Source organism: Bombina bombina, chromosome 1 (assembly GCF_027579735.1).
Source record: "Bombina bombina isolate aBomBom1 chromosome 1, aBomBom1.pri, whole genome shotgun sequence".
Lineage (NCBI taxonomy): Eukaryota > Metazoa > Chordata > Amphibia > Anura > Bombinatoridae > Bombina > Bombina bombina.
Window position 1 is genome coordinate 1,492,739,184 of NC_069499.1, and position 26,114 is coordinate 1,492,765,297.

The following is a 26,114-nucleotide window of genomic DNA, read 5'->3' on the forward strand; positions in this document are numbered from 1 at the left end:
TCAATAGCAGTCACATGACTGGAAAAAAAGTTTGTTATTCTGAAACTGTGTAAATTGAACCGTTGTAAAACGAAGGCCACCTGTATAGTGTATTCTTTAGAGGGGGCTCTTATCTCTGTCTCTTTTTTCTTCGCATTTGAGTTTAATACACAGCACCTACACCCTTTCAATTCTGCTAAGCAGTTCAATACTGGGATCAAAAGTCTGTAGTAATAAATAATGCCATTGGTTTATGTTTAATAAAGATTCCACAACACTAGCCCAGATTTTGCTTCAGGAACTGATGCATATGGAAAAAAGTGGAACCATATCGGCTGACCTATCTAAGCCCTCTTGCTAAAGCTGTTCAAGGATAACTCCAAGTTTCTGTTGCCAACTGAAATATTGCACCAATTAGCCTACAAAAAGTCAAGTTGTATCCCTTTTCAGGCCTCTGGCATTTTTCAGTACTCTGAGGGGTTTGTCAGTGGAATGAGTCTATTTTCTCTAAAGGGACTAAGTAATTTTCTGATGCCTTAGAAGGCATATTGCTAGAGGTTTACTTTCTTCTGCCTTAACCCCTAAGGGACGTCAAAGGGTGAATAAGTGCTTTCATACACAAGGGGTAATGAACAATATCTTGGAAGCAGTAGACTTTTGTGGCACTCAGGGCCCCCCAAAACGGAGAGACAGTTTATAAAAACCACTGACTTTTTCATTTAATCTGTGAATATATCAATACAGGGAGTGCAGAATTATTAGGCAAGTTGTATTTTTGAGGATTCATTTTATTATTGAACAACAACCATGTTCTCAATGAACCCAAAAAACTCATTAATATCAAAGCTGATTAGTTTTGGAAGTAGTTTTTAGTTTGTTTTTAGTTATAGCTATTTTAGGGGGATATCTGTGTGTGCAGGTGACTATTACTGTGCATAATTATTAGGCAACTTAACAAAAAACAAATATATACCCATTTCAATTATTTATTTTTACCAGTGAAACCAATATAACATCTCAACATTCACAAATATACATTTCTGACATTCAAAAACAAAACAAAAACAAATCAGTGACCAATATAGCCACCTTTCTTTGCAAGGACACTCAAAAGCCTGTCATCCATGGATTCTGTCAGTGTTTTGATCTGTTCACCATCAACATTGCGTGCAGCAGCAACCACAGCCTCCCAGACACTGTTCAGAGAGGTGTACTGTTTTCCCTCCTTGTAAATCTCACATTTGATGATGGACCACAGGTTCTCAATGGGGTTCATATCAGGTGAACAAGGAGGCCATGTCATTAGATTTTCTTCTTTTATACCCTTTCTTGCCAGCCACGCTGTGGAGTACTTGGACGCGTGTGATGGAGCATTGTCCTGCATGAAAATCATGTTTTTCTTGAAGGATGCAGACTCCTTCCTGTACCACTGCTTGAAGAAGGTGTCTTCCAGAAACTGGCAGTAGGACTGGGAGTTGAGCTTGACTCCATCCTCAACCCGAAAAGGCCCCACAAGCTCATCTTTGATGATACCAGCCCAAACCAGTACTCCACCTCCACCTTGCTGGCGTCTGAGTCGGACTGGAGCTCTCTGCCCTTTACCAATCCAGCCACGGGCCCATCCATCTGGCCCATCAAGATTCACTCTCATTTCATCAGTCCATAAACCTTAGAAAAATCAGTCTTGAGATATTTCTTGGCCCAGTCTTGACGTTTCAGCTTGTGTGTCTTGTTCAGTGGTGGTCGTCTTTCAGCCTTTCTTACCTTGGCCATGTCTCTGAGTATTGCACACCTTGTGCTTTTGGGCACTCCAGTGATGTTGCAGCTCTGAAATATGGCCAAACTGGTGGCAAGTGGCATCTTGGCAGCTGCACGCTTGACTTTTCTCAGTTCATGGGCAGTTATTTTGCGCCTTGGTTTTTCCACACGCTTCTTGCGACCCTGTTGACTATTTTGAATGAAACGCTTGATTGTTCGATGATCACGCTTCAGAAGCTTTGCAATTTTAAGAGTGCTGCATCCCTCTGCAAGATATCTCACTATTTTTGACTTTTCTGAGCCTGTCAAGTCCTTCTTTTGACCCATTTTGCCAAAGGAAAGGAAGTTGCCTAATAATTATGCACACCTGATATAGGGTGTTGATGTCATTAGACCACACCCCTTCTCATTACAGAGATGCACATCACCTAATATGCTTAATTGGTAGTAGGCTTTCGAGCCTATACAGCTTGGAGTAAGACAACATGCATAAAGAGGATGATGTGGTCAAAATACTCATTTGCCTAATAATTCTGCACTCCCTGTAGTTCACAAATATACATACATACATACACACATACACACATACAGTGTTCTACACAGAAAATATCAGCCCGGTGACATTATGATGTAGCAGAGTGACAGCAATATTATAACACTTACTGTTAACTTTAAATATTACTTAAAGTGATGGTAAAGATCAGCTAGAAAGATCTGGTATTCTATGTTAAAAATAAACAGTATCTTCAAGATATATTACCTAGGAAATCACTCTATTACCTAACTCCCATTCGGCTGACCTTCCCAAAACACGTTATCATGAGGTGACAAATCCACATCTTAACCAACAGCCCCTCTCTTTAGAGCCGTGTTGTGCTGTATGGCTAGCTCGGCTATTGATTAAGAGGTGGAATTGTCACCTCATGGGGAGAAAAAGTTTTTTTTTTTGCGGCGGACAGCCGGATGGAAGGTAATGTAATAGAATGATGTCCTAAAAAAAAAAAAATAATGTTCCAGTGCATCTTTCAATTTAACTCATTGAACGAAAGTACCATTTATTTCTAACATTGAGTCATAATATTTCTTTCCAGTTGAACTTTACCATTATTTTAAGCTATCCAAAGTACCAATTAATTGCATAATTTAACATAAGACCATTCAATTACAATGTGTGCAAAAACACATTGAAAAAAATTTAATTTGCTAATTATGCTTAAATTTAATCTGTCAGTAGGTTCCCATCAAATAGCTTGTGGGGAGAACACTGGGAAAAGTGGAAACATATCAGCTGGCCTATCTAAGCCCTTTAAGGGCTTCTGCTGGTGTCTGGCCGGAGTAACTTAACACAAAATACAACTACATGGGGGGGGAATAAAAAAAAACATAATTTATGCTTACCTGATAAATTTATTTCTCTTGTAGTGTATCCAGTCCACCGATCATCCATTACTTGTGGGATATTCTCCTTCCCAACAGGAAGTTGCAAGAGGATCACCCACAGCAGAGTTGCCACATAGCTCCTCCCCTAACTGTCATATCCAGTCATACGACCGAAAACAAACAGAGAAAGGAGAAACCATAGGGTGCAGTGGTGACTGTAGTTTAATTAAAATTTAGACCTGCCTTAAAAGGACAGGGCGGGCCGTGGACTGGATACACTACAAGAGAAATACATTTATCAGGTAAGCATAAATTATGTTTTCTCTTGTTAAGTGTATCCAGTTCACGGATCATCCATTACTTGTGGGATACCAATACCAAAGCTAAAGTACACGGATGATGGGAGGGACAAGGCAGGATTAAGCGGAAGGAACCACTGCCTGAAGAACCTTTCTCCCAAACACAGCCTCTGAAGAAGCAAAAGTATCAAATTTGTAAAATTTTGAAAAAGTGTGAAGTGAAGACCAAGTCGCAGCCTTGCAAATCTGTTCAACAGAGGCCTCATTTTTGAAGGCCCAGGTGGAAGCCACAACTCTAGTAGAATGAGCTGTAATCCTTTCAGGGGGCTGCTGTCCAGCAGTCTCATAGGCTAGGCTTATTACGCTCCGAAGCCAAAAGGAAAGAGAGGTTGCCGAAGCTTTTTGACCTCTCCTCTGTCCAGAGTAAACCACAAACAGGAAAGATGTTTGACGAAAATCCTTAGTAGCTTGTAAGTAAAACTTCAAGGCACGGACTACGTCCAGATTATGTAAAAGACGTTCCTTCTTTGAAGAAGGATTAGGGCACAACGATGGAACAACAATCTCTTGATTGATATTCTTGTTAGAAACCACCTTAGGTAAAAACCCAGGTTTGGTACGCAGAACTACCTTATCTGCATGAAAAATCAGATAGGGAGAATCACATTGTAAGGCAGATAGCTCAGAGACTCTCCGAGCCGAGGAAATAGCCATCAAAAACAGAACTTTCCAAGATAAAAGTTTAATATCAATGGAATGAAGGGGTTCAAACGGAACTCCTTGAAGAACCTTAAGAACCAAGTTTAAGCTCCACGGGGGAGCAACAGGTTTAAACACAGGCTTAAATCTAACCAAAGCCTGGCAAAATGCCTGGACGTCTGGAACCTCTGCCAGACGCTTGTGCAAAAGAATAGACAGAGCAGAAATCTGTCCCTTTAAGGAACTAGCTGACAATCCTTTGTCCAAGCCCTCTTGGAGAAAAGACAATATTCTAGGAATCCTAACTTTACTCCATGAGTAAGTCATGGATTCACACCAATAAAGATATTTACTCCATATCTTGTGGTAGATTTTCCTGGTAGCAGGCTTTCGTGCCTGTATTAAAGTATCAATGACTGACTCGGAGAAGCCACGCTTTGATAGAATCAAGCGTTCAATCTCCATGCAGTCAGTCTCAGAGAAATTAGATTTGGATGATTGAAAGGACCTTGTATCAGAAGGTCCTGTCTTAGAGGCAGAGTCCATGGTGGAAAGAATGACATGTCCACTAGGTCTGCATACCAAGTCCTGCGTGGCCACACAGGTGCTATCAGAATCACCGATGCTCTCTCCTGTTTGATTTTGGCAATCAGTCGAGGGAGCAGAAGAAACGGTGGAAACACATAAGCCAGGTTGAAGAACCAAGGCGCTGCTAGCGCATCTATCAGCGTCGCTTCTGGATCCCTGGACCTGGATCCGTAACAAAGAAGCTTGGCGTTCTGGCGAGACGCCAAGAGATCCAACTCTGGTTTGCCCCAACGATGAATCAACTGAGCAAACACCTCCGGATGGAGTTCCCACTCCCCCGGATGGAAAGTCTGACGACTTAGTAAATCCGCCTCCCAGTTCTCCACGCCTGGGATATGGATTGCTGACAGGTGGCAAGAGTGGTACTCTGCCCAGCGAATTATTTTTGAGACTTCTAACATCGCTAGGGAACTCCTGGTTCCCCCTTGATGGTTGATGTAAGACACAGTCGTGATGTTGTCCGACTGAAATCTGATGAACCTCAGTGTTGCTAACTGAGGCCAAGCCAGAAGAGCATTGAATATCGCTCTTAACTCCAGAATATTTATTGGAAGGAGTTTCTCCCTGTGCCTTCAGGGAATTCCAGACTGCACCCCAACCTAGAAGGCTGGCATCTGTTGTTACAATTGTCCAATCTGGCCTGCGAAAGGTCATACCCTTGGACAGGTGTACCCGAGACAACCACCAGAGAAGATAATCTCTGGTCTCTTGATTCAAATTTAGCAGAGGGGACAAATCTGTGTAATCCTCATTCCACTGACTCAGCATGCATAATTGCAGCGGTCTGAGATGAAGGCGCGCAAATGGCACTATGTCCATTGCCGCTACCATTAAGCCGATTACCTCCATACACTGAGCTACCGAAGAGCACGGAATGGAGTGAAGAACACGGCAAGCATTTAGAAGTTTTGATAACCTGGACTCCGTCAGGTAAATTTTCATTTCTACAGAATCTATAAGAGTCCCTAAGAAGGAGACTCTTGTGAGTGGGGATAGAGAACTCTTTTCCTCGTTCACTTTCCACCCGTGCGACCTCAGAAATGCCAGAACTATCTCTGTATGAGACTTGGCAACTTGAAAGCTTGACGCCTGTATCAGGATGTCGTCTAGATATGGAGCCACCGCTATGCCTCGCGGTCTTAGAACCGCCAGAAGTGAGCCCAGAACCTTTGTAAAGATTCTCAGGGCTGTAGCCAACCCGAAGGGAAGAGCTACAAATTGGTAATGCCTGTCTACAAAGGCAAACCTTAGAAACCGATAATGATCTTTGTGAATCGGTATGTGAAGGTAGGCATCCTTTAAGTCCACTGTGGTCATGTACTGACCTTCTTGGATCATGGGTAGGATGGTCCGAAAAGTTTCCATTTTGAAAGATGGAACTCTGAGGAATTTGTTTAAGATGTTTAGATCCAAAATTGGTCTGAAGGTTCCCTCTTTTTTGGGAACCACAAACAGATTTGAATAAAAACCCTGTCCTTGTTCCGTCCGCGGAACTGGATGGATCACTCCCATAACTAGGAGGTCTTGCACACAGCGTAGGAATGACTCTTTCTTTATCTGATTTGCAGATAGCCTTGAAAGATGAAATCTCCCTTGTGGAGGGGAAGCTTTGAAGTCCAGAAGATATACCTGAGATATGATCTCCTACACCCAGTGATCCTAAACATCTCTTGCCCCCGCCTGGGCAAACAGAGAAAGTCTGCCCCCTACTAGATCCGTCGCCGGATAGGGGGCCGTTCCTTCATGCTGTCTTAGAGGCAGCAGCAGGCTTTCTGGCCTGCTTGCCTTTGTTCCAGGACTGGTTAGGTTTGTTTTGAAGCGGAGGAAGTTGATGCTGCAAGTGCCTTGAAATTTCGAAAGGCACGAAAATTAGACTGTTTGGCCTTTGCTTTGGCCCTGTCCTGAGGAAAGGTGTTACCCTTACCTCCAGTAATGTCAGCAATAATTTCCTTCAAACCAGGCCCGAATAAGGTCTGCCCCTTGAAAGGAATGTTGAGTAATTTAGACTTCGAAGTCATGTCAGCTGACCAGGATTTAAGCCATAGCGCCCTACGCACTTGGATGGCGAATCAGGAATTCTTAGCCCTTAGTTTAGTCAAATGAACAATGGTATCAGAAACAAATGAGTTAGCTAGCTTAAGTGTTCTAAGCTTGTCAATAATTTCAGTCAATGGAGCTGTATGGATGGCCTCTTCCAGGGCCTCAAACCAGAATGCCGCCGCGGCCGTGACAGGCGCAATGCATGCAAGGGGCTGTAAAATAAAACCTTGTTGAATAAACATTTTCTTAAGGTAACCCTCCAATTTTTTATCCATTGGATCTGAAAAAGCACAACTGTCCTCAACCAGGATAGTAGTACGCTTTGCTAAAGTAGAAACTGCTCCCTCCACCTTAGGGACCGTCTGCCATAAGTCCCGTGTAGTGGCGTCTATTGGAAACATTTTTCTAAATATAGGAGGTGGGGAAAAGGGCACACCGGGTCTATCCCACTCCTTGCTAATAATTTCTGTAAGCCTTTTAGGTATAGGAAAAACATCAGTACACACCGGTACCGCATAGTATTTATCCAGCCTACACAATTTCTCTGGTACTGCAACTGTGTTACAGTCATTCAGAGCAGCTAATACCTCCCTAAGCAACACACGGAGGTTCTCAAGCTTAAATTTAAAATTAGAAATCTCTGAATCAGGTTTCCCCGAATCAGAGATGTCACCCACAGACTGAAGCTCTCCGTCCTCATGATCTGCATATTGTGACGCAGTATCAGACATGGCCCTTACAGCATCTGCGCGCTCTGTATTTCTCCTAACCCCAGAGCAATCGCGCTTGCCTCTTAATTCAGGCAACCTGGATAATACCTCTGACAGGGTATTATTCATGATTGCAGCCATGTCCTGCAAGGTAATCGCTATGGGCGTCCCTGATGTAATTGGCGCCATATTAGCGTGCATCCCCTGAGCGGGAGGCGAAGGGTCTGACACGTGGGGAGAGTTAGTCGGCATAACTTCCCCCTCGTCAGAATCTTCTGGTGATATATCTTTTATAGTTAAAGACTGATCTTTACTGTTTAAGGTGAAATCAATACATTTAGTACACATTCTCCTATGGGGCTCCACCATGGCTTTCAAACATAATGAACAAGTAGTTTCCTCTGTGTCAGACATGTTTAAACAGACTAGCAATGAGACTAGCAAGCTTGGAAAACACTTTAAACAAGTTTACAAGCAATATAAAAAACGTTACTGCACCTTTAAGAAACACAAATTTTGTCAAAATTTGAAATAACAGTGAAAAAAGGCAGTTACACTAACAAAATTTTTACAGTGTATGTAACAAGTTAGCAGAGCATTGCACCCACTTGCAAATGGATGATTAACCCCTTAATACCCAAAACTGAATAATAAAAGACAAAAACGTTTTTTTTTTGTTTTTGTTTTTTTTTTTCAAACAGTCACAACAACTGCCACAGCTCTACTGTGGCTTTTTACCTCCCTCAAAAACGACTTTGAAGCCTTTTGAGCCCTCCAGAGATGTCCTGGATCATGCAGAGGGAAGCTGAATGTCTCTGTCAGTATTTTTATCTGCACAGAAAAGCACTAAAAAAGGCCCCTCCCACTCATATTACAACAGTGGAAAGCCTAAGGAAACTGTTACTAGGCAAAATTCAAGCCAGCCATGTGGAAAAAAACTAGGCTCCAATAAGTTTTATCACCAAATACATATAAAAACGATTAAACATGCCAGCAAACGTTTTATATTACATTTTTATAAGAGTATGTATCTCTATTAATAAGCCTGATACCAGTCGCTGTAACTGCATTTAAGGCTTTACTTACATTAGTTCGTTATCAGCAGCATTTTCTAGCAAATTCCATCCCTAGAAAAATATTAACTGCACATACCTTATTGCAGGAAAACCTGCACGCCATTCCCTCTCTGAAGTTACCTCACTCCTCAGAATATGTGAGAACAGCCATGGATCTTAGTTACTTCTGCTAAGATCATAGAAAACGCAGGCAGATTCTTCTTCTAAATACTGCCTGAGATAAACAGTACACTCCGGCACCATTTAAAAATAACAAACTTTTGATTGAAGAATAAACTAAGTATAAAACACCACACTCCTCTTACGAACTCCATCTTGGTTGAGGCTTGCAAGAGAATGACTGGATATGACAGTTAGGGGAGGAGCTATGTGGCAACTCTGCTGTGGGGGATCCTCTTGCAACTTCCTGTTGGGAAGGAGAATATCCCACAAGTAATGGATGATCCGTGGACTGGATACACTTAACAAGAGAAAAGCATGTAAATAAACACAAGCAGACATGAAGGATGTACTGACCCACACACAACTTACCACATTAAATGAACAGTAAACACCTTGTAATTACAAGATATTTATGTTGTGTTGCTTTGAATAACATATCAGCCAAGTCTAAATATTTTTTTTTTAAAAAGTTAAATCCTTTTTTACTACAATTTTTATTTTTCAAGAGCCAAACTCCACTAACCATTTGCCTTAGTTGGAGGAGCCAATATTGGCTTTAGTATGCAAACAACAAAGCTAGACACAGTCATAAAATTAGTATAAATACATTGTTTTGCAGTTGTTTTCAGTTAAAGCCAATTAGGCACAAATATGTAGCAGGGTTGAGAAGTCAGCAGAGTGCATTTCAATGTCTAAGGGTTAGAAATTGCTCAATGTTGAAAGCCAACAAATTAAAAAGGAACAAAACAAATAATAAACATATATTGTAATTTGCTAAGTTGTTTTAGTATGCATAAGCCTCATAGAAGTAGGTACTACGTCACAGGGTACTTTGCTCAGCATACCCCGTTGACGTTGTACCTACGCCCAACCTTCTCCCCCATGCTGTAGTCCTATCTGTTGGCTTTGATAGCCGAGACTGCATCCAGAGGGAGAAGGCATCTGACTTCATATGGAAAGGAACAGATCATTCTTCTTTACCATATGACAGCAGATCACTGATGCAGACAGGGACACTCATAAATATATCAATAATACAAATATAAGAGCTGGAGGATTGTGGGTATATGATATATGTATATACATTGTTTAATGTATATGTATTGGTTTAGTATAGTGTTAGAATATTATGTAAACTTTAGGTGTAATTGTGAAAAACTTGTATTGTGTCCTAAGGCATGTATTTATTTTTTTTACTTATTTTAAGAAGGCGATTGCGTGTTCGCAATATTCATATTTTAGAACAATGCAATTAAATAGTTATGTTTTAATTATAATATTGTGAACGCACTGTAGCAAGCATGATATATATATATATATATATAAAGACAAAAGATAAATGAACCAGTAGAAAGAATCCACTGAATCACTCCTGGGCGCTCACAGTCCAATAAAAGCTATGCCACAAGGTATATACTCTATACCCAGCACCTCATAAAAGTATATATATTTTCAGTAAGAAGTATCCAGCTGCCAAAACCCAAAATAGCAGAGGAGACCTATCACTCCTCAATAAAGAACATAAAAAGAAAGGGGCAGGGTGGCGCAGAAAACTCAAACTAAAAAATATATAATGAATAAATAAATAAAATATAATACAGTTTATAGTAAAATATTATAGCAATACGAAGTTATAAAAAAATATATATATAATAAATAATATAATATATATAACTCGCGGCGAGTTCGGTCCTGACGTTCATTTCATTCCTGTCTTCATTCCGAGCATTCCTCGCATCGCTAGCGCCGTGCGGCCGAGCCTGCACACTCAGCCCGCGGCCAGCAGCTCTGCCCTGCCCCCTCCCTGGCCTGAAACTGAGACATATACTAACTACACAGTGCCTAGCCGGCAGCAGTAATATCCCTGCCCTCCCTCTCTCCCTGCCCTGCACACAATAGCTCAGAGAGTGGCAACAACTTCTGTCACCGGCATTGTGTGGTGTGAGCACACCTTGCTGGGTCTGTGGCGGTTGCTCTCCTGCAAGTTCAAGTGGAAAATTATTTGGAGTCAGCAGAAACACAGTGGGCAAAGACGACTTGTAGCAAATCTGAAAGGATTCCGCCCTGCAAACTTCCCTCTCGTTACTACTTACTAAAGAGAGCACGAGGACATTTGGAGGATTCTACTATCCATATTCCAAGATACAGAAGCCTGCACTCTGGGAAATCCAGTGGATCATTCAATCTTTTCTACAGGGAGTGCCTCACTCTTTTATGAAAGTGCTACATTCTTACCTCATGTGATTGAGGTTCATTCAAGTAAGTGCACATCTAATAGGGGACTAACATCTGAAGACTTTGCTCTCCGTATTTTGATGTGCTCCTGATTACCTCTGATCGTTTAGGATTTCTTATAGCTTATGGACATTTGTAACACTATACACTATATATTATATTATTTATTTTATATATATTTTTTTATAACTTCGTATTGCTATAATATTTTACTATAAACTGTATTATATTTTATTTATTTATTCATTATATATTTTTTAGTTTGAGTTTTCTGCGCCACCCTGCCCCTTTCTTTTTATATATATATATATATATATATTTATTTGTTAATACAGAACACATTTGCTACACTGTGATCGCAATATTAAAAGTAAAACACAGTTGCACAATCGCAATATTATGGAAACAAGAATTTGCAAACACACAATCACAATCTCAAAATAAGTAAAAAAATAAAATAAAAAAAATAAACCCAACACAATACAAATATTTTACAATCACACCTAAAGGTTACATACATATTCTAACACTATACATTAAAACTATGGATATACATATTTCATATACCTCATACCCAGCTCCTGTAATTTTAATAGTAAGTTTTTTTTGTCTTTACTAACAAAGTAGACCGCAGACAAGACGAATATATAGGCATTCCGTGGGAGATTCAAGGGCGTTCCATGGGAGTAACTTATATTTTAATGGGGTTTCTATTATTGTGGGTTTCTAATATTCACAGCACTGTCCTCAATATTAGCTATATCATTTCAGCAATATTAGTTTTGCCTGCTTTTCGGTGGCGATTGTTCCCAATGTCCCAAATCTAGTGAATGTACTGTGAAACTGAACATACATATGAATAAGTTGAAGTGTTACTACACAGAAAACTTTTTTTATTTTCGCAAACACAGTCTATTTTGTGTAAAAAATTATTTAAATATAGACCCCACCCCCACCGCTTTTTTACATCGCAGCTCAGTGAAGATGTTGGTAGACTTTTGCTGAAGTTGTGATCCCAATTATATCCTACGGGAGACACATCGCCACTCATCAGCACAGTGACGATCAACCCACTTTTTTTTTAATATAATAGCCAGACCGACAGACTGCAAGCCTGGCGAACCCAAACAGGCAATTTATTGTCGGTCTGAAGAGGTTTTGAATATTGGGGCTCTAAACTACATACTGGCAAGTACTTAAGATAGTGGTGACCAGTTGGGGGTGAAGGAGGGAAGAGACTTGCTTGGGAGGGATCAGGTGGGAGGTTACTCACTACACTACAGCTAAATAAACCTTACAAGCTACCTGATTAACCCCTTCACTGCTTGAAATATTAGAAGTGGGGTGCACAGCTGCAATTAGCAGTCTATTGTTACCAAATAGCAATGGTAAAGCCATGTATGTCTGCTATTTCTGAACAAAGGGGATCCCATAAGAACTTTTACAACTATTTGTGTTATGACTGCAGTAGTTGTGTGTAAATAATTTCAGTGAGAAACCAAAAGTTTGTGAAAAAGTTAACTATGTATCTTTAATATAATCATGTGGCAGCATACGGTAGCATTAAATATACCAAAATGGGCCTAGAATACCACCTTGGGTTGTCTACTATTAAATATATATATATATAGTTTTGAATATAAAGAGACAAGACTATTTCTGTTTAAATGGAGTGATAACAAAAATGCTATAAAATTCTCCGGTACCTCCGTTTTTTTTCTCTAAAATTCCCGGTCCTGAAGGGGTTAATGGAGTGTGATCCGCTTAATTACTAACTATAACGACACAACAATAATTTTTCATTTGCACCTTTTTCATACAATTTTAATAAAATACAGTAGGTAACAAAGACAGTTAGCACCACCTGTTGGAATACACAAGCAATCACAAGACAGTGAGGTTTTGATGAAAACTAAAAGTTTTTACGTGTCAATAAATCTTTTCACATTCAGAGTGACAGCATAAACATTTAACAGCGGCTGATAGGTTATAACCTTGTTACCTGACGTGTACGCACATCACACAGTTCTGGGCTTGCAAACGCGTGTTGACCTTACAGGATCAATTAAGAATGCTGTAACCTATATACAGGTAGTATGTCACACACAAACTGAAGCTTTGGTCTTTGTAGCACTAATAGCCCTGGTCATTAACCCTTTCCCTGCAGGGAATTATTTGTCTACATCAGAACAAAGTAGAAATGTAAATCACACAATCGTTCATGCGATCACGTGATTTCAATGATGGGATCGGGTCAGGGGAGAGTTCCTATGATGCTAGGCCCTCCAGCCCGCAATCCTATTTAGGAAGCTTCTATGGCTTCAGGAGAGCCAAACAGCTAGGACATTCCATGCCGTCCTAACCACGCTAAAGCCCAGGGCAGTTAGGATGGCATGTAACGTCCTAACAGCGGGAAAGGGTTAAAGTGTTAATTTTGGTTTTTTTGCTTGCCATAAAAGGACAGGGGACACAGCAGAGAAAATAGGAAGTGAGAGTTAAAGCACTAACAAGGAATGATGAGATATTAATTTATATAAACTAGATTTCTTCCTCTACTATGAACAGCATTGGTGGAGGCAGTGCTCCTCATCATAGGAGAACTGACAGATGGGTCACAGAGGTCACTGGCTACCTAAACATTAAAGTAGGAGAATCCCTATGTGGGTAAAAATGAATTCACCATCTCTACATAACGACAGAGCTGCAGCTCAGATAGATGACATAAGAGCAAGACTTGCTGATTACTGCACATAAACCCACCTTGCACCATCGCACTAAAATCCCACCAGGTTTCTCAATCATCTCTTCAATCTGTACTGGAGGCCTTGAAGCTACAGTGACGTGGTGAGAGATGCGATCTCGAGCTACGGAGAGAAAGGAGTCATCCAGTTGTGCAGAGAGGCAAGGAACTTCCACCAGCGAGGGGACCTCTGGCAAACTAAATAGAAGTGATACAGTCAGTGAAAAACAATGATGATCTTGTCAATAAAAGGAAAAGTATAAAGCGATTGTCTCTTAAAGGGACATGAAACCCAAACATTTTCTTTCATGGTTCAGAAAGAGAATACAATTTTAACCAACTTTCCAATTTACTTCAATTATCTAATTTGATTCATTCTCTTGGTATCATTTGTTGAAGGATCAGCAATGCACTAATAGTTTCTAACTGAACACATGGGTGAGCCAATGACAATCGGTATATATATGCAGCCAACAATCAGCAGCTAGAACCTAGGTTCTTTGCTGCTCCTGAGCTTACCTAGATAAACCTTTCAGCAAAGAATAACAAGAGAAGGAAGCAAATTAAATAATATAAGTAAATTGGAAAGTTGTTTACAATCGTATGCTCTGTCTAAATCATGAATGTCTAGTTATGACTTTACTTTCCCTTTAAGAATTATTTCCTACAATAAAAAGGATTTTTAAATATTTCCCCAACCTCAGCATTTGTTAAAGGGACATTCCAGGAAAAGCTGAAACAGACAGCGATCTGGTAGTTCAGCAATGTCTTTTATTAGCAGATGCAGTCTTCTCTCACGATTCAAACGGCATACAAATTTAAACAACATTTCAATTTGTTGCTATCATCTGATTTTCTTCCTTCTGTTTATTTGATTTGTTAAAAAGCATACTTAGGTAGACTCAGGAGCCGAAATGCACTACTGGGAGCTAGCTGCTGATTGGTTGCTACACATATGCCTCTTGTCACTGGTTTACCCAATGTGTTCAGTTAGCACCCAGTAGTGCACTGCTGCTCCTTCAATATATATGCACGCTCTTGAACCTACCTTAGTATGCGGTTAGTACGCTCTATGAAATGTTAAAGGGAATGGAGGTTTAAATTAACATAATGAGAACAAATGGCTTATGTGATAATTTTTCAGGAGGCTCACTGCAAAGCTAAATTAAACAACAAATTTACAAGCTTTGAATGTTATCGGCTACAATGAGGATAAAGCTCATAACATCATAGGGAAGGAGCGTGCCTGGGCAGCAATCAATATAGGACGCAATATCTGAAGCTCCCGACAGGAAACGGCTAACCTGCTGGTTATCGTCAGTTTATTACACCATCCATGGATAATTGCGGTACATATTGCCAATTTACGCACTGCTGAGCAGATTTATGTATTTACGCATGACTGTAGGATCCACATCCAGACTGCTGAGGCCTCTGGCGGGACCTAACTTGAGTCCTCGGTATTCCCACCCGCTAATCCAGGTTTGACAGTTCCACTAGGACTAGTACAGGTATAGCCTCTCCTAACGTCTAATTATTGCTACTAGTACTTAAGATCTATTGATCAATCGCCTGATAGCAAGCTATTTGTAACAGACCATGGAATCCCTTGAAAGATAGGAGTCGGAAGATTTGCGGCTTCTGGAGAACCACTTTATAAAAATCAAGCAAAATTGAAGTGCTGAGAGTCGCACTACAGGTGAAACTCAAAAAATAAGAATATCGTGCAAAAGTTCATTTATTTCAATAATGCAACTTAAAAGGTGAAACTAATATATGAGATAGACTCATTACATGCAAAGCAAGATAGTTCAAGCCGTGATTTGTCATAATTGTGATGATTATGGCTTACAGCTCATGAAAACCCCAAATCCACAATCTCAGAAAATTAGAATATTGTGAAAAGGTGCAATATTCTAGGCTCAAAGTGTCCCCACTCTAATCAGCTAATTAAGTCATAACACATGCAAAGGGATCCTGATCCTTTAAATGGTCTCTCAGTCTGGTTCAGTAGGAATCACAATCATGGGAAAGACTGCTGACCTGACAGTTGTGCAGAAAACCATAATTGACACCCTCCATAAGGAGTGAAAGCCTCAAAAGGTAATTGCAAAAGAAGTTGGATGTTCCCAAAGTGCTGTATCAAAGAACATTAATAGAAAGTTATGTGGAAGGAAAAAGTGTGGAAGAAAAAGGTGCACAAGCAGCAGGGATGACCGCAGCCTGGAGAGGATTGTCAGGAAAAGGCCATTCAAAAAAGTGTTGTGGACTTTCACAAGGAGTGGACTGAGGCTGGAGTCAGTGCATCAAGAGCCACCACACACAGACAGATCCTGAACATGGGCTTCAAATGTTGTATTCCTCTTGTCAAGCCACTCCTGAACAAACAACGTCAGAAGTGTCTTACCTGGGCTAAAGAAAAACAGACCTGGTCTGTTGCTCAGTGGTCCAAAGTCCTCTTTTCGGATAAGAGCAAATTTTGCATCTCATTTGGAAATCAAGGACCCAGAATATGGAGGAAGAATGGAGAGGCACATACTGCAAGATGCTTGAAGTCCAGTGTGAAGTTTCCACAGTCTGTGTTGATTTGGGGAGCCATGTCATCTGCTGGTGTTGGTCCACTGTGCTTCATTAAGTCCAGGGTCAACGCAGCCGTCTACCAGGAGATTTTGGAGCACTTCATGCTTCCTTCCGCAGACGAGCTCTATGGGAATGCTGACTTCATTTTCCAGCAGGACTTGGCACCTGCCCAAACTGCCAAAAGCATCAAAACCTGGTTCAATGACTGTGGGATTACTGTGCTTGATTGGCCAGCAAACTCGCCTGACCTGAACCACACAGAGAATCTATGGGGCATTGCCAAGGAAAGATGAGAGACATGAGACCGAACAATACAGAAGAGCTGAAGTCCGCTATTGAAGCATCCTGGTCTTCCATAACACCTCAGCAGTGCCACAGCCCGATAGCTGCCATGCCACGCCGCATTGAGGAAGTAATTGCTGCAAAAGGGGCCCCAACCAAGTACTGAGTACATACAGTATGCAAGCTTATACTTTTCGGAGGTCCGATATTGTTCTATGTACAATCCTTGCTTTATTGATTGTATGTTTTCAAGAGCTGTAAGCCATAATCATCACAATTATGACAAATCACGGCTTGAACTATCTTGCTTTGCATATAATGAGTCTCATATATTAGTTTCAACTTTTAAGTTGCATGAGTGAAATAAATGAACTTTTGCACAATATTCAAATTTTTTCGAGTTTCACCTGTAGAACCGAACCAGAGCCACTTGTTAGGTGACGATCCACAGATGCCCCCGGGATCAGCCTTGCTGGGATTTTCCCTGCTATGGAGGAGACAATTGCTCGGTTATTCATGAGGATGAGGCAATTAGAGCCTACATGGATTCTCCGGAGCTACATAGATCTAAATGTGTGCTCTCTGACAAGAATATTGTGGGGACTGAGTGTAATGCCTGATGTGAAAAATGGGGGTGCCTAGGAGATGCAGACAACTATTCCTGCTCCGACTCAATATTAACTGACCTTACCACATTACAGTCATCATACGCCCTTGAGGTTCAAAGACAAAGTGCAAATTCTGAAAGTGTCAAGCCTCCTACCTCTTTTGTATATGAAGAAATACTGGCATGAGACCGACCTACCTTTACATAAAGGTTTGTTTTTTGAGACATTGGGTCTTGTATAGCAGTTAGAGGTAGTATATAGTCAAAGCCCCAAGACCCAGAAATCAAGTATGGGATAGAGACTTGGTTGCTTATTCCCCCAGTCTGCTATGATTCCTAAATTTGTATTAAGGACTTGTAAAAGATGATAAAATATGCTTGTTCCCAACGATACTTGGATCTTAGAACGGAACTGCCTTATTTAGTATTAGTAATTGATGTTGCAACTTCAAACTTTAAGCCTTTTTAATGATTCTATTTGTTATAGAGCTAATCCTCCAGTAAGTTTGTAGCACTCTGTTGTATAATTAAGATTGTCATGCCATCTTTTGTCACATATGAACCTTTATACCAGGTTTTATTTACATGTTGGAGATATCTCCCTTAGTAAATATATCTCAGGCTGTGTAGGAGGATGGCAGAATTTTTTTTTCCAGCCATACCTCCCATTACTAATAGTTGAATAGATCCCATATGCTCTATATACAGATGGTGCCTCATAGACATGTCCTATATTGTCTTAACGACATTGCCTAATTACTATCACAGTACTAAATACATTTCTACAATGCTTATCACGTTTTCTTATTGCACTTAGGTTTCTTCCATATGCTAAGCTTTTTAGGTTCATGCATTGGTGTAATATGGTTGTCTCTCATTCCTGGTCGATATTAGATAGTAACATAGTAGATGAGGTTGAAAAAAAAAGACCGAAGTCGATTGAGTTCAACCTATACAAATCTAATATACTTACAAAAAAAGCTCCAGTTGAGCTTAAATTGATCCCATTAAAAGGTGACCCATTTAACACAAGCAATCATATCCCTGTAATTCTGTATCTACCCAGAAATGTGTTCAAATCATTTTTTTTTAAATGCACTACCTTCTTTGGTAATGAATTCCACAATCTTATTGCTCTTTCAGTGAAAAAAAAAAATGTTTCCATAGCAGGAGATTAAATCTCCTTTCCTCCAGCCTTAAATTGTGACCTTTTGTCAAAAACAATTTTCTTGTAATAAATAGAGCTTCTGCCATCTCTGTATATGGGCCTTGAATATATTTATATAAAGTAAAGTAATCATGTCACCTCTCAAGCGCCTTTTTTCTAGAGAAAACAGACCCAGTTTGGCTAATCTCTTCTCATAGCGTAAATTCTCCATTCCCCTTATTAGCTTTGTGGCCCTTCTCTGAACTTTTTCTAGGTCTGCATTGACTATTTTTGAGATCGGTCCCCAGAACTGCTCTCCATACTCAAAGTGAGGTCTTACAAGGGATTTATATAGTGACAGAATTATGATTTTCTCCCTTGCATCAATGCCTTTTTTAATACATGCTAGTATCTTATTAGCCTTAGAAGCTGCTGGCCTTCATTGTGCTCCCATCTTTAGCTTGTTATCTATTACTACTCCCAAATCCCTTTCCTCCTCTGTTTAGCTAAGTCTAGTCCCATTTAAATAATACATAGCCTGCTTAGTGTATTTTCAAAATTTAGAACATTACATTTTCCTGTATTAAATCTCATTTTCCATTTACCTGCCCATACTAATTTTTGTAGATCCCCTTGAAATACAAGTTCATCCTGCTCTGACTTTATGACCTTAAACAACATTGTATCATCTGCAAAAATAGAGATGTTGCTATTTAATCCTTGCTCCAAATCATTAATAAATATATTAAAAAGAACAGGGCCAAGTACTGATCCCTGGGGGACTCCATTGATTACCTTTGTCCAATCTGAGTAGGATTCCTTTACTACTACTCGTTGCTCCCTGTCTTTTATCCAGTTATTTATCCATGAGCTAATATTTTTAGCTATTCCCAGTCCTCGCTCATGTGGCAATGTATCAAATGCCTTTGCAAAATTTAAGTATATCACATCAACTGATTCACCTTTATCTATATTTTTACTTACTTCCTCGTTGAATCTAATTAGGTTAGTTTGACATAATCTATTTCTCATAAAACCATGCTGATTTGAACTCATAATCTTGTTTATAAGAATATACTCATCAATATAATCCCTTCAAGTATCTTCCCCACTATTGATGTCAGACTAACTGGTCTATAGCTTCTTGGATCAGCCCTGTTTCTCTTTTTGAAGAGTGACATCACATCAGCTTTACGCCAGTTCTGGGGAACTATGCCTGACAATAATGAGTCTTGAAAAATTAAGGAGTAGCGGTTTGTCTATAACAGTGCTAAGTTCCCGTAAAACCCTTGGGTGTATTCCATCTGGGCCTGGAGTTTTATTTACCTTAATATTATACAGTTTTTTTTCCTGATATCCTCTAGACATAACATGGTTAATGGTATGTGCTTGTATGTTCTAGTTTGTTTCAAAGTATCCTCAATTGGTTCCGCTCTTGTGTATACTGAAGAAAAGAACTAGTTTAGTACCTCACCCTTCTCCATGTCACTGTTAATCATGCTACCCTCCACTCATTTTAAATGTCCTTTTTATGCCATTTATGTACTTAAAAAACCTTTTAGGGGTTGACTTGGCATCCTTTGCAATTAATCTTTAATTTTGGCTAATTGGATTGCTTTTTAACATGCTTTGTTACATTCCTTATAAATTTGGTATGTTAAGTCTGTAATATTTTCTTTGAATAATTTAAAATGCCCTACGTTTTTTCCTAATTTCTCTTAACACATTTTTATTTAGCCACATTGGCTTGGATTTATTTATTTTACTTTTATAGCCATATGGTATGTGTTGATATGTATATTTATTTAACCAAGTTTTAAATGTTATCCATTTTTCCACTGTATTTTGTATTAGAGAATATGTTATCCCAATTTATGTTATTTAATGATTTCCTTAAATCATTGATTTTTGCTTTCTTAAAATTAAAAATCAAAGTTAAACTTTTAAGACACTGCTTATCATAAGTGATTTCAAATGTGGCCATGTTATGATAACCGTTACCCAAATGTTCTTTGACTTCTATGTTTGATATTATATCTGTATTGTTTCAATGCACTAAATCCAATATAGCTTTATTCCTAGTTGACTCCTCTATTAATTGTGACAAGACGTTATCCCTGAGAGAATTTAAAAAATAAAATATATATATATATATATATATATATATATATATATATATATATATATATCTCCCTTAGGTTAATTACTAGTTTCATTGGCCCAGTTTATGTCAGGGTAGTTAAAACCTCCCATAATTACAGCACTGTTATTATTAGCAGACTTTCCTATTTGCATTAGTAGTTGAGTTTCCTCCATGTCACTAACGTTGGGGGGCTTGTAGCATGTTCCTAGCAATATTTTTTTAGGGTTTTTTTCCCCACTCCTTATTTTAACCCACAGGGTCTCTACATAATCACATGTATCATCATAAATATCTTCCTTTATTGTAGGTTTAAGGTTAGGTTTAATATACATGCAGCTTCGTCCACCCTTTTTATTACTCCTGTCCCTCCTAAATAAAGTATAACTCTCTAAGTTAACTGCCCAGTCATGAGAATCATCCCACCAAGTTTCAGTTAAACTGATAACATCATAGTTCTCTTCTGCAACTAAGAGCTCCAACTCCACCCATTTTACCTGTCATGCTTCTTGCATTTGCTGTCATACATTTAATTTTCATATGTTTTTTGCCGCTACTTGGTGCGCTTTCCTCCAAACTTTCTAATGTGACATTTCCCAAGTCATCCCTTCCTTGAGATATTCTAGGTGTGACATATTCTGTTCTATTATGCTTGGACTGAACCTCCCCCTTTGCCTAGTTTAAATGATTCTCTAAGCAAGCTACCATCCTCTCCTCCAACAAACTTGCGCCCATGTCATTCAGGTGCAATCCATCCTTACTGTACAAATTGTACCCAAGTGAAAAGTCTACCCAGTGCTCTAAAAAGTCAAACCCCTCATTTTTGCACCATGTTTTTAACCATTAATTAACTGACCTTAGCTCCTTCTGCCTTACTGAGTTAGCACATGGCACTGGTAATATCTTTGAAAATATTACCTTGGAGGTCCTTGATTTAAAGGGACAGTAAAGTCAAAACTAAACTTTCATGATTCAGATAGGGCATGCAATTTTAATCAACTTTCCAATTTACTTTTATCATCAAATTTGCTTTGTTCCCTTGGTGGTATTTTTGAAAAGCTAAACCTAGCTAGGCTCAAACTTATTTCTAAACAGTTGAAAACCGCCTCCAAGCTCAGAGCATTTTGAAAGTTTTTCACAGTTAGACTGTGCTAGTTCACATGTGTCATATAGATAACATTGTGCTCACTCCCGTGAAGTTATTTAGGAGTTTTCACTGATTGACTACACTGCATTTCTGTCAAAGGCACTTAGATAAGGAGGCTGTCTGTAAAGGCTTAGATACAAGGTAATCACAGAGGTAAAAACATAATTTATGCTTACCTGATAAATTTATTTCTCTTGTAGTGTATCCAGTCCACGGATCATCCATTACTTATGGGATATTAACTCCTCCCCAACAGGAAGTGCAAGAGGATTCACCCAGCAGAGCTGCTATATAGCTCCTCCCCTAACTGCCATTACCAGTCATTCGACCGAAAACATGCAGAGAAAGGAAAACCATAGGGTACAGTGGTGACTGTAGTTTAATGGAAAAATTACCTGCCTTAAAGTGACAGGGCGGGCCGTGGACTGGATACACTACAAGAGAAATAAATTTATCAGGTAAGCATAAATTATGTTTTCTCTTGTTAAGTGTATCCAGTCCACGGATCATCCATTACTTATGGGATACCAATACCAAAGCTAAAGTACACGGATGACGGGAGGGACAGGCAGTCTCTTTATACGGAAGGAACCACTGCCTGAAGAACCTTTCTCCCAAAAACAGCCTCCGAAGAAGCAAAAGTGTCAAATTTGTAAAATTTGGAAAAAGTATGAAGAGAAGACCAAGTTGCAGCCTTGCAAATCTGTTCAACAGAAGCCTCATTCTTAAAGGCCCAAGTGGAAGCCACAGCTCTAGTAGAATGTGCTGTAATTCTTTCAGGAGGCTGCTGTCCAGCAGTCTCATAGGCTAACCGTATTATGCTACGAAGCCAAAAGGAGAGAGAGGTAGCCGAAGCTTTTTGACCTCTCCTCTGACCAGAATAAACGACAAACAGGGAAGACGTTTGTCGAAAATCCTTAGTTGCCTGTAGATAAAATTTCAGGGCACGGACTACATCTAGATTGTGTAGCAGACGTTCCTTTTTCGAAGAAGGATTAGGACACAAAGATGGAACCACAATCTCTTGATTGATATTCCTGTTAGTGACCACCTTAGGTAGGAACCCAGGTTTAGTACGCAGAACTACCTTGTCTGAATGAAAAATCAGATAAGGAGAATCACAATGTAAGGCAGATAACTCAGAGACTCTTCGAGCCGAGGAAATCGCCATTAAAAACAGAACTTTCCAAGATAACAACTTGATATCAATGGAATGAAGGGGTTCAAACGGAACCCCCTGTAAAACATTAAGAACTAAGTTCAAACTCCATGGTGGAGCAACAGTTTTAAACACAGGCTTGATCCTAGCTAAAGCCTGACAAAAAGCTTGAACGTCCGGAACTTCTGACAGACGTTTGTGTAAAAGAATGGACAGAGCTGAAATCTGTCCCTTTAAGGAACTAGCGGATAAACCCTTTTCTAAACCTTCTTGTAGAAAAGACAATATCCTCGGAATCCTAACCTTACTCCATGAGTAACTCTTGGATTCGCACCAATATAAGTATTTGCGCCATATCTTATGGTAAATCTTTCTGGTAACAGGCTTCCTAGCCTGTATTAAGGTATCAATAACTGACTCAGAAAAACCACGTTTTGATAAAATCAAGCGTTCAATTTCCAAGCAGTCAGCTTCAGAGAAAATAGATTTTGATGTTTGAAGGGACCCTGGATCAGAAGGTCCTGTTTCAGAGGTAGCGACCAAGGTGGACAGGATGACATGTCCACTAGATCTGCATACCAAGTCCTGCGTGGCCATGCAGGCGCTATTAGAATCACTGATGCTCTCTCCTGTTTGATTCTGGCAATCAATCGAGGAAGCATCGGGAAGGGTGGAAACACATAAGCCATCCCGAAGGTCCAAGGTGCTGTCAAAGCATCTATCAGAACCGCTCCCGGATCCCTGGATCTGGACCCGTAACGAGGAAGCTTGGCGTTCTGTCGAGACGCCATGAGATCTATCTCTGGTTTGCCCCAACGTCGAAGTATTTGGGCAAAGACCTCTGGATGAAGTTCCCACTCCCCCGGATGAAAAGTCTGACGACTTAAGAAATCCGCCTCCCAGTTCTCCACTCCCGGGATGTGGATTGCTGACAGGTGGCAAGAGTGAGACTCTGCCCAGCGAATTATCTTTGATACTTCCATCATTGCTAGGGAGCTTCTTGTCCCTCCCTGATGGTTGATGTAAGCTACAGTCGTGATGTTGTCCGACTGAAACCTGATGAACCCCCGAGTTGTTAACTGGGGCCAAGCCAGAAGGGCATTGAGAACTGCTCTCAATTCCAGAATGTTTATTGGTAGGAGACTCTCCTCCTGATTCCATTGTCCCTGAGCCTTCAGAGAATTCCAGACAGCGCCCCAACCTAGTAGGCTGGCGTCTGTTGTTACAATTGTCCAGTCCGGCCTGCTGAATGGCATCCCCCTGGACAGATGTGGCCGAGAAAGCCACCATAGAAGAGAATTTCTGGTCTCTTGATCCAGATTCAGAGTAGGGGACAAGTCTGAGTAATCCCCATTCCACTGACTTAGCATGCACAATTGCAGCGGTCTGAGATGTAGACGTGCAAAGGGTACTATGTCCATTGCTGCTACCATTAAGCCGATCACCTCCATGCATTGAGCTACTGACGGGTGTTGAATGGAATGAAGGACACGGCATGCATTTTGAAGCTTTGTTAACCTGTCTTCTGTCAGGTAAATCTTCATTTCTACAGAATCTATAAGAGTCCCCAAGAAGGGAACTCTTGTGAGTGGAAAGAGAGAACTCTTCTTTTCGTTCACCTTCCATCCATGCGACCTTAGAAATGCCAGTACTAACTCTGTATGAGACTTGGCAGTTTGAAAGCTTGAAGCTTGTATCAGAATGTCGTCTAGGTATGGAGCTACCGCAATTCCTCGCGGTCTTAGTACCGCCAGAAGAGCACCCAGAACCTTTGTGAAGATTCTCGGAGCCGTAGCCAATCCGAATGGAAGAGCTACAAACTGGTAATGCCTGTCTAGAAAGGCAAACCTTAGATACCGGTAATGATCTTTGTGAATCGGTATGTGAAGGTAAGCATCCTTTAAATCCACTGTGGTCATGTACTGACCCTTTTGGATCATGGGTAAAATTGTCCGAATAGTTTCCATTTTGAACGATGGAACTCTTAGGAATTTGTTTAGGATCTTTAAATCCAAGATTGGCCTGAAAGTTCCCTCTTTTTTGGGAACCACAAACAGATTTGAGTAAAACCCTTGTCCTTGTTCCGACCGCGGAACCGGATGGATCACTCCCATTAATAAAAGATCTTGTACGCAGTGTAGAAACGCCTCTTTCTTTATTTGGTTTGTTGGCAACCTTGACAGATGAAATCTCCCTCTTGGGGGAGAGAATTTGAAGTCTAGAAGGTATCCCTGAGATATGATCTCTAACGCCCAGGGATCCTGGACATCTCTTGCCCAAGCCTGGGCGAAGAGAGAAAGTCTGCCCCCCACTAGATTCATGCTGTCTTAGGGGCAGCAGCAGGTTTCCTGGCCTGCTTGCCCTTGTTCCAGGACTGGTTAGGTCTCCAGCCTTGTCTGTAGCGAGCAACAGCTCCTTCCTGTTTTGGTGCAGAGGAAGTTGATGCTGCTCCTGCTTTGAAATTACGAAAGGAACAAAAATTAGACTGTCTAGCCTTAGGTTTGGCTCTGTCTTGAGGCAGGGCATGGCCTTTACCTCCTGTAATGTCAGCGATAATTTCTTTCAACCCGGGCCCGAATAAGGTCTGCCCTTTGAAAGGTATATTAAGCAATTTAGATTTAGAAGTAACGTCAGCTGACCAGGATTTTAGCCACAGTGCTCTGCGTGCCTGAATGGCGAATCCGGAATTCTTAGCCGTAAGTTTAGTTAAATGTACTACGGCATCTGAAATAAATGAGTTAGCTAACTTAAGGGCTTTAAGCTTGTGTGTAATCTCATCTAATGGAGCTGATTCAAGTGTCTCTACCAGAGACTCAAACCAAAATGCTGCTGCAGCCGTGACAGGCGCAATGCATGCAAGAGGTTGCAATATAAAACCTTGTTGAACAAACATTTTCTTAAGGTAACCCTCTAACTTTTTATCCATTGGATCTGAAAAGGCACAGCTATCCTCCACCGGGATAGTGGTACGCTTAGCTAAAGTAGAAACTGCTCCCTCCACCTTAGGGACCGTTTGCCATAAGTCCCGTGTGGTGGCGTCTATTGGAAACATCTTTCTAAATATCGGAGGGGGTGAGAACGGCACACCGGGTCTATCCCACTCCTTAGTAACAATTTCAGTAAGTCTCTTAGGTATAGGAAAAACGTCAGTACTCGCCGGTACCGCAAAATATTTATCCAACCTACACATTTTCTCTGGTATTGCAACTGTGTTACAATCATTCAGAGCCGCTAACACCTCCCCTAGTAATACACGGAGGTTTTCCAGCTTAAATTTAAAATTTGAAATATCTGAATCCAGTTTGTTTGGATCAGAACCGTCACCCGCAGAATGAAGCTCTTCGTCCTCATGTTCTGCAAATTGTGACGCAGTGTCTGACATGGCC

The 26,114-nt window shown here is 40.4% G+C and overlaps 1 protein-coding gene and 1 long non-coding RNA gene across 2 annotated transcripts in view; one reads left to right on the top strand and one right to left on the bottom strand.

The window, feature by feature from the left end:
• Positions 1–26,114, bottom strand: part of CRLF3 (cytokine receptor like factor 3) — a 254,077-nt gene that overhangs the window by 94,122 nt on the left and 133,841 nt on the right. The window contains exon 4 of the mRNA XM_053707409.1: positions 13,687–13,864. Coding sequence (XP_053563384.1) covers positions 13,687–13,864 — 178 coding nt within the window. The remainder of the gene's footprint in view (positions 1–13,686; positions 13,865–26,114) is intronic.
• The window catches only part of LOC128653874 (uncharacterized), a 95,455-nt gene continuing 80,247 nt past the window's right edge, over positions 10,907–26,114 (top strand). Inside the window, exon 1 of the long non-coding RNA XR_008401397.1 lies at positions 10,907–10,950. This is a non-coding gene — a long non-coding RNA (uncharacterized LOC128653874). The remainder of the gene's footprint in view (positions 10,951–26,114) is intronic.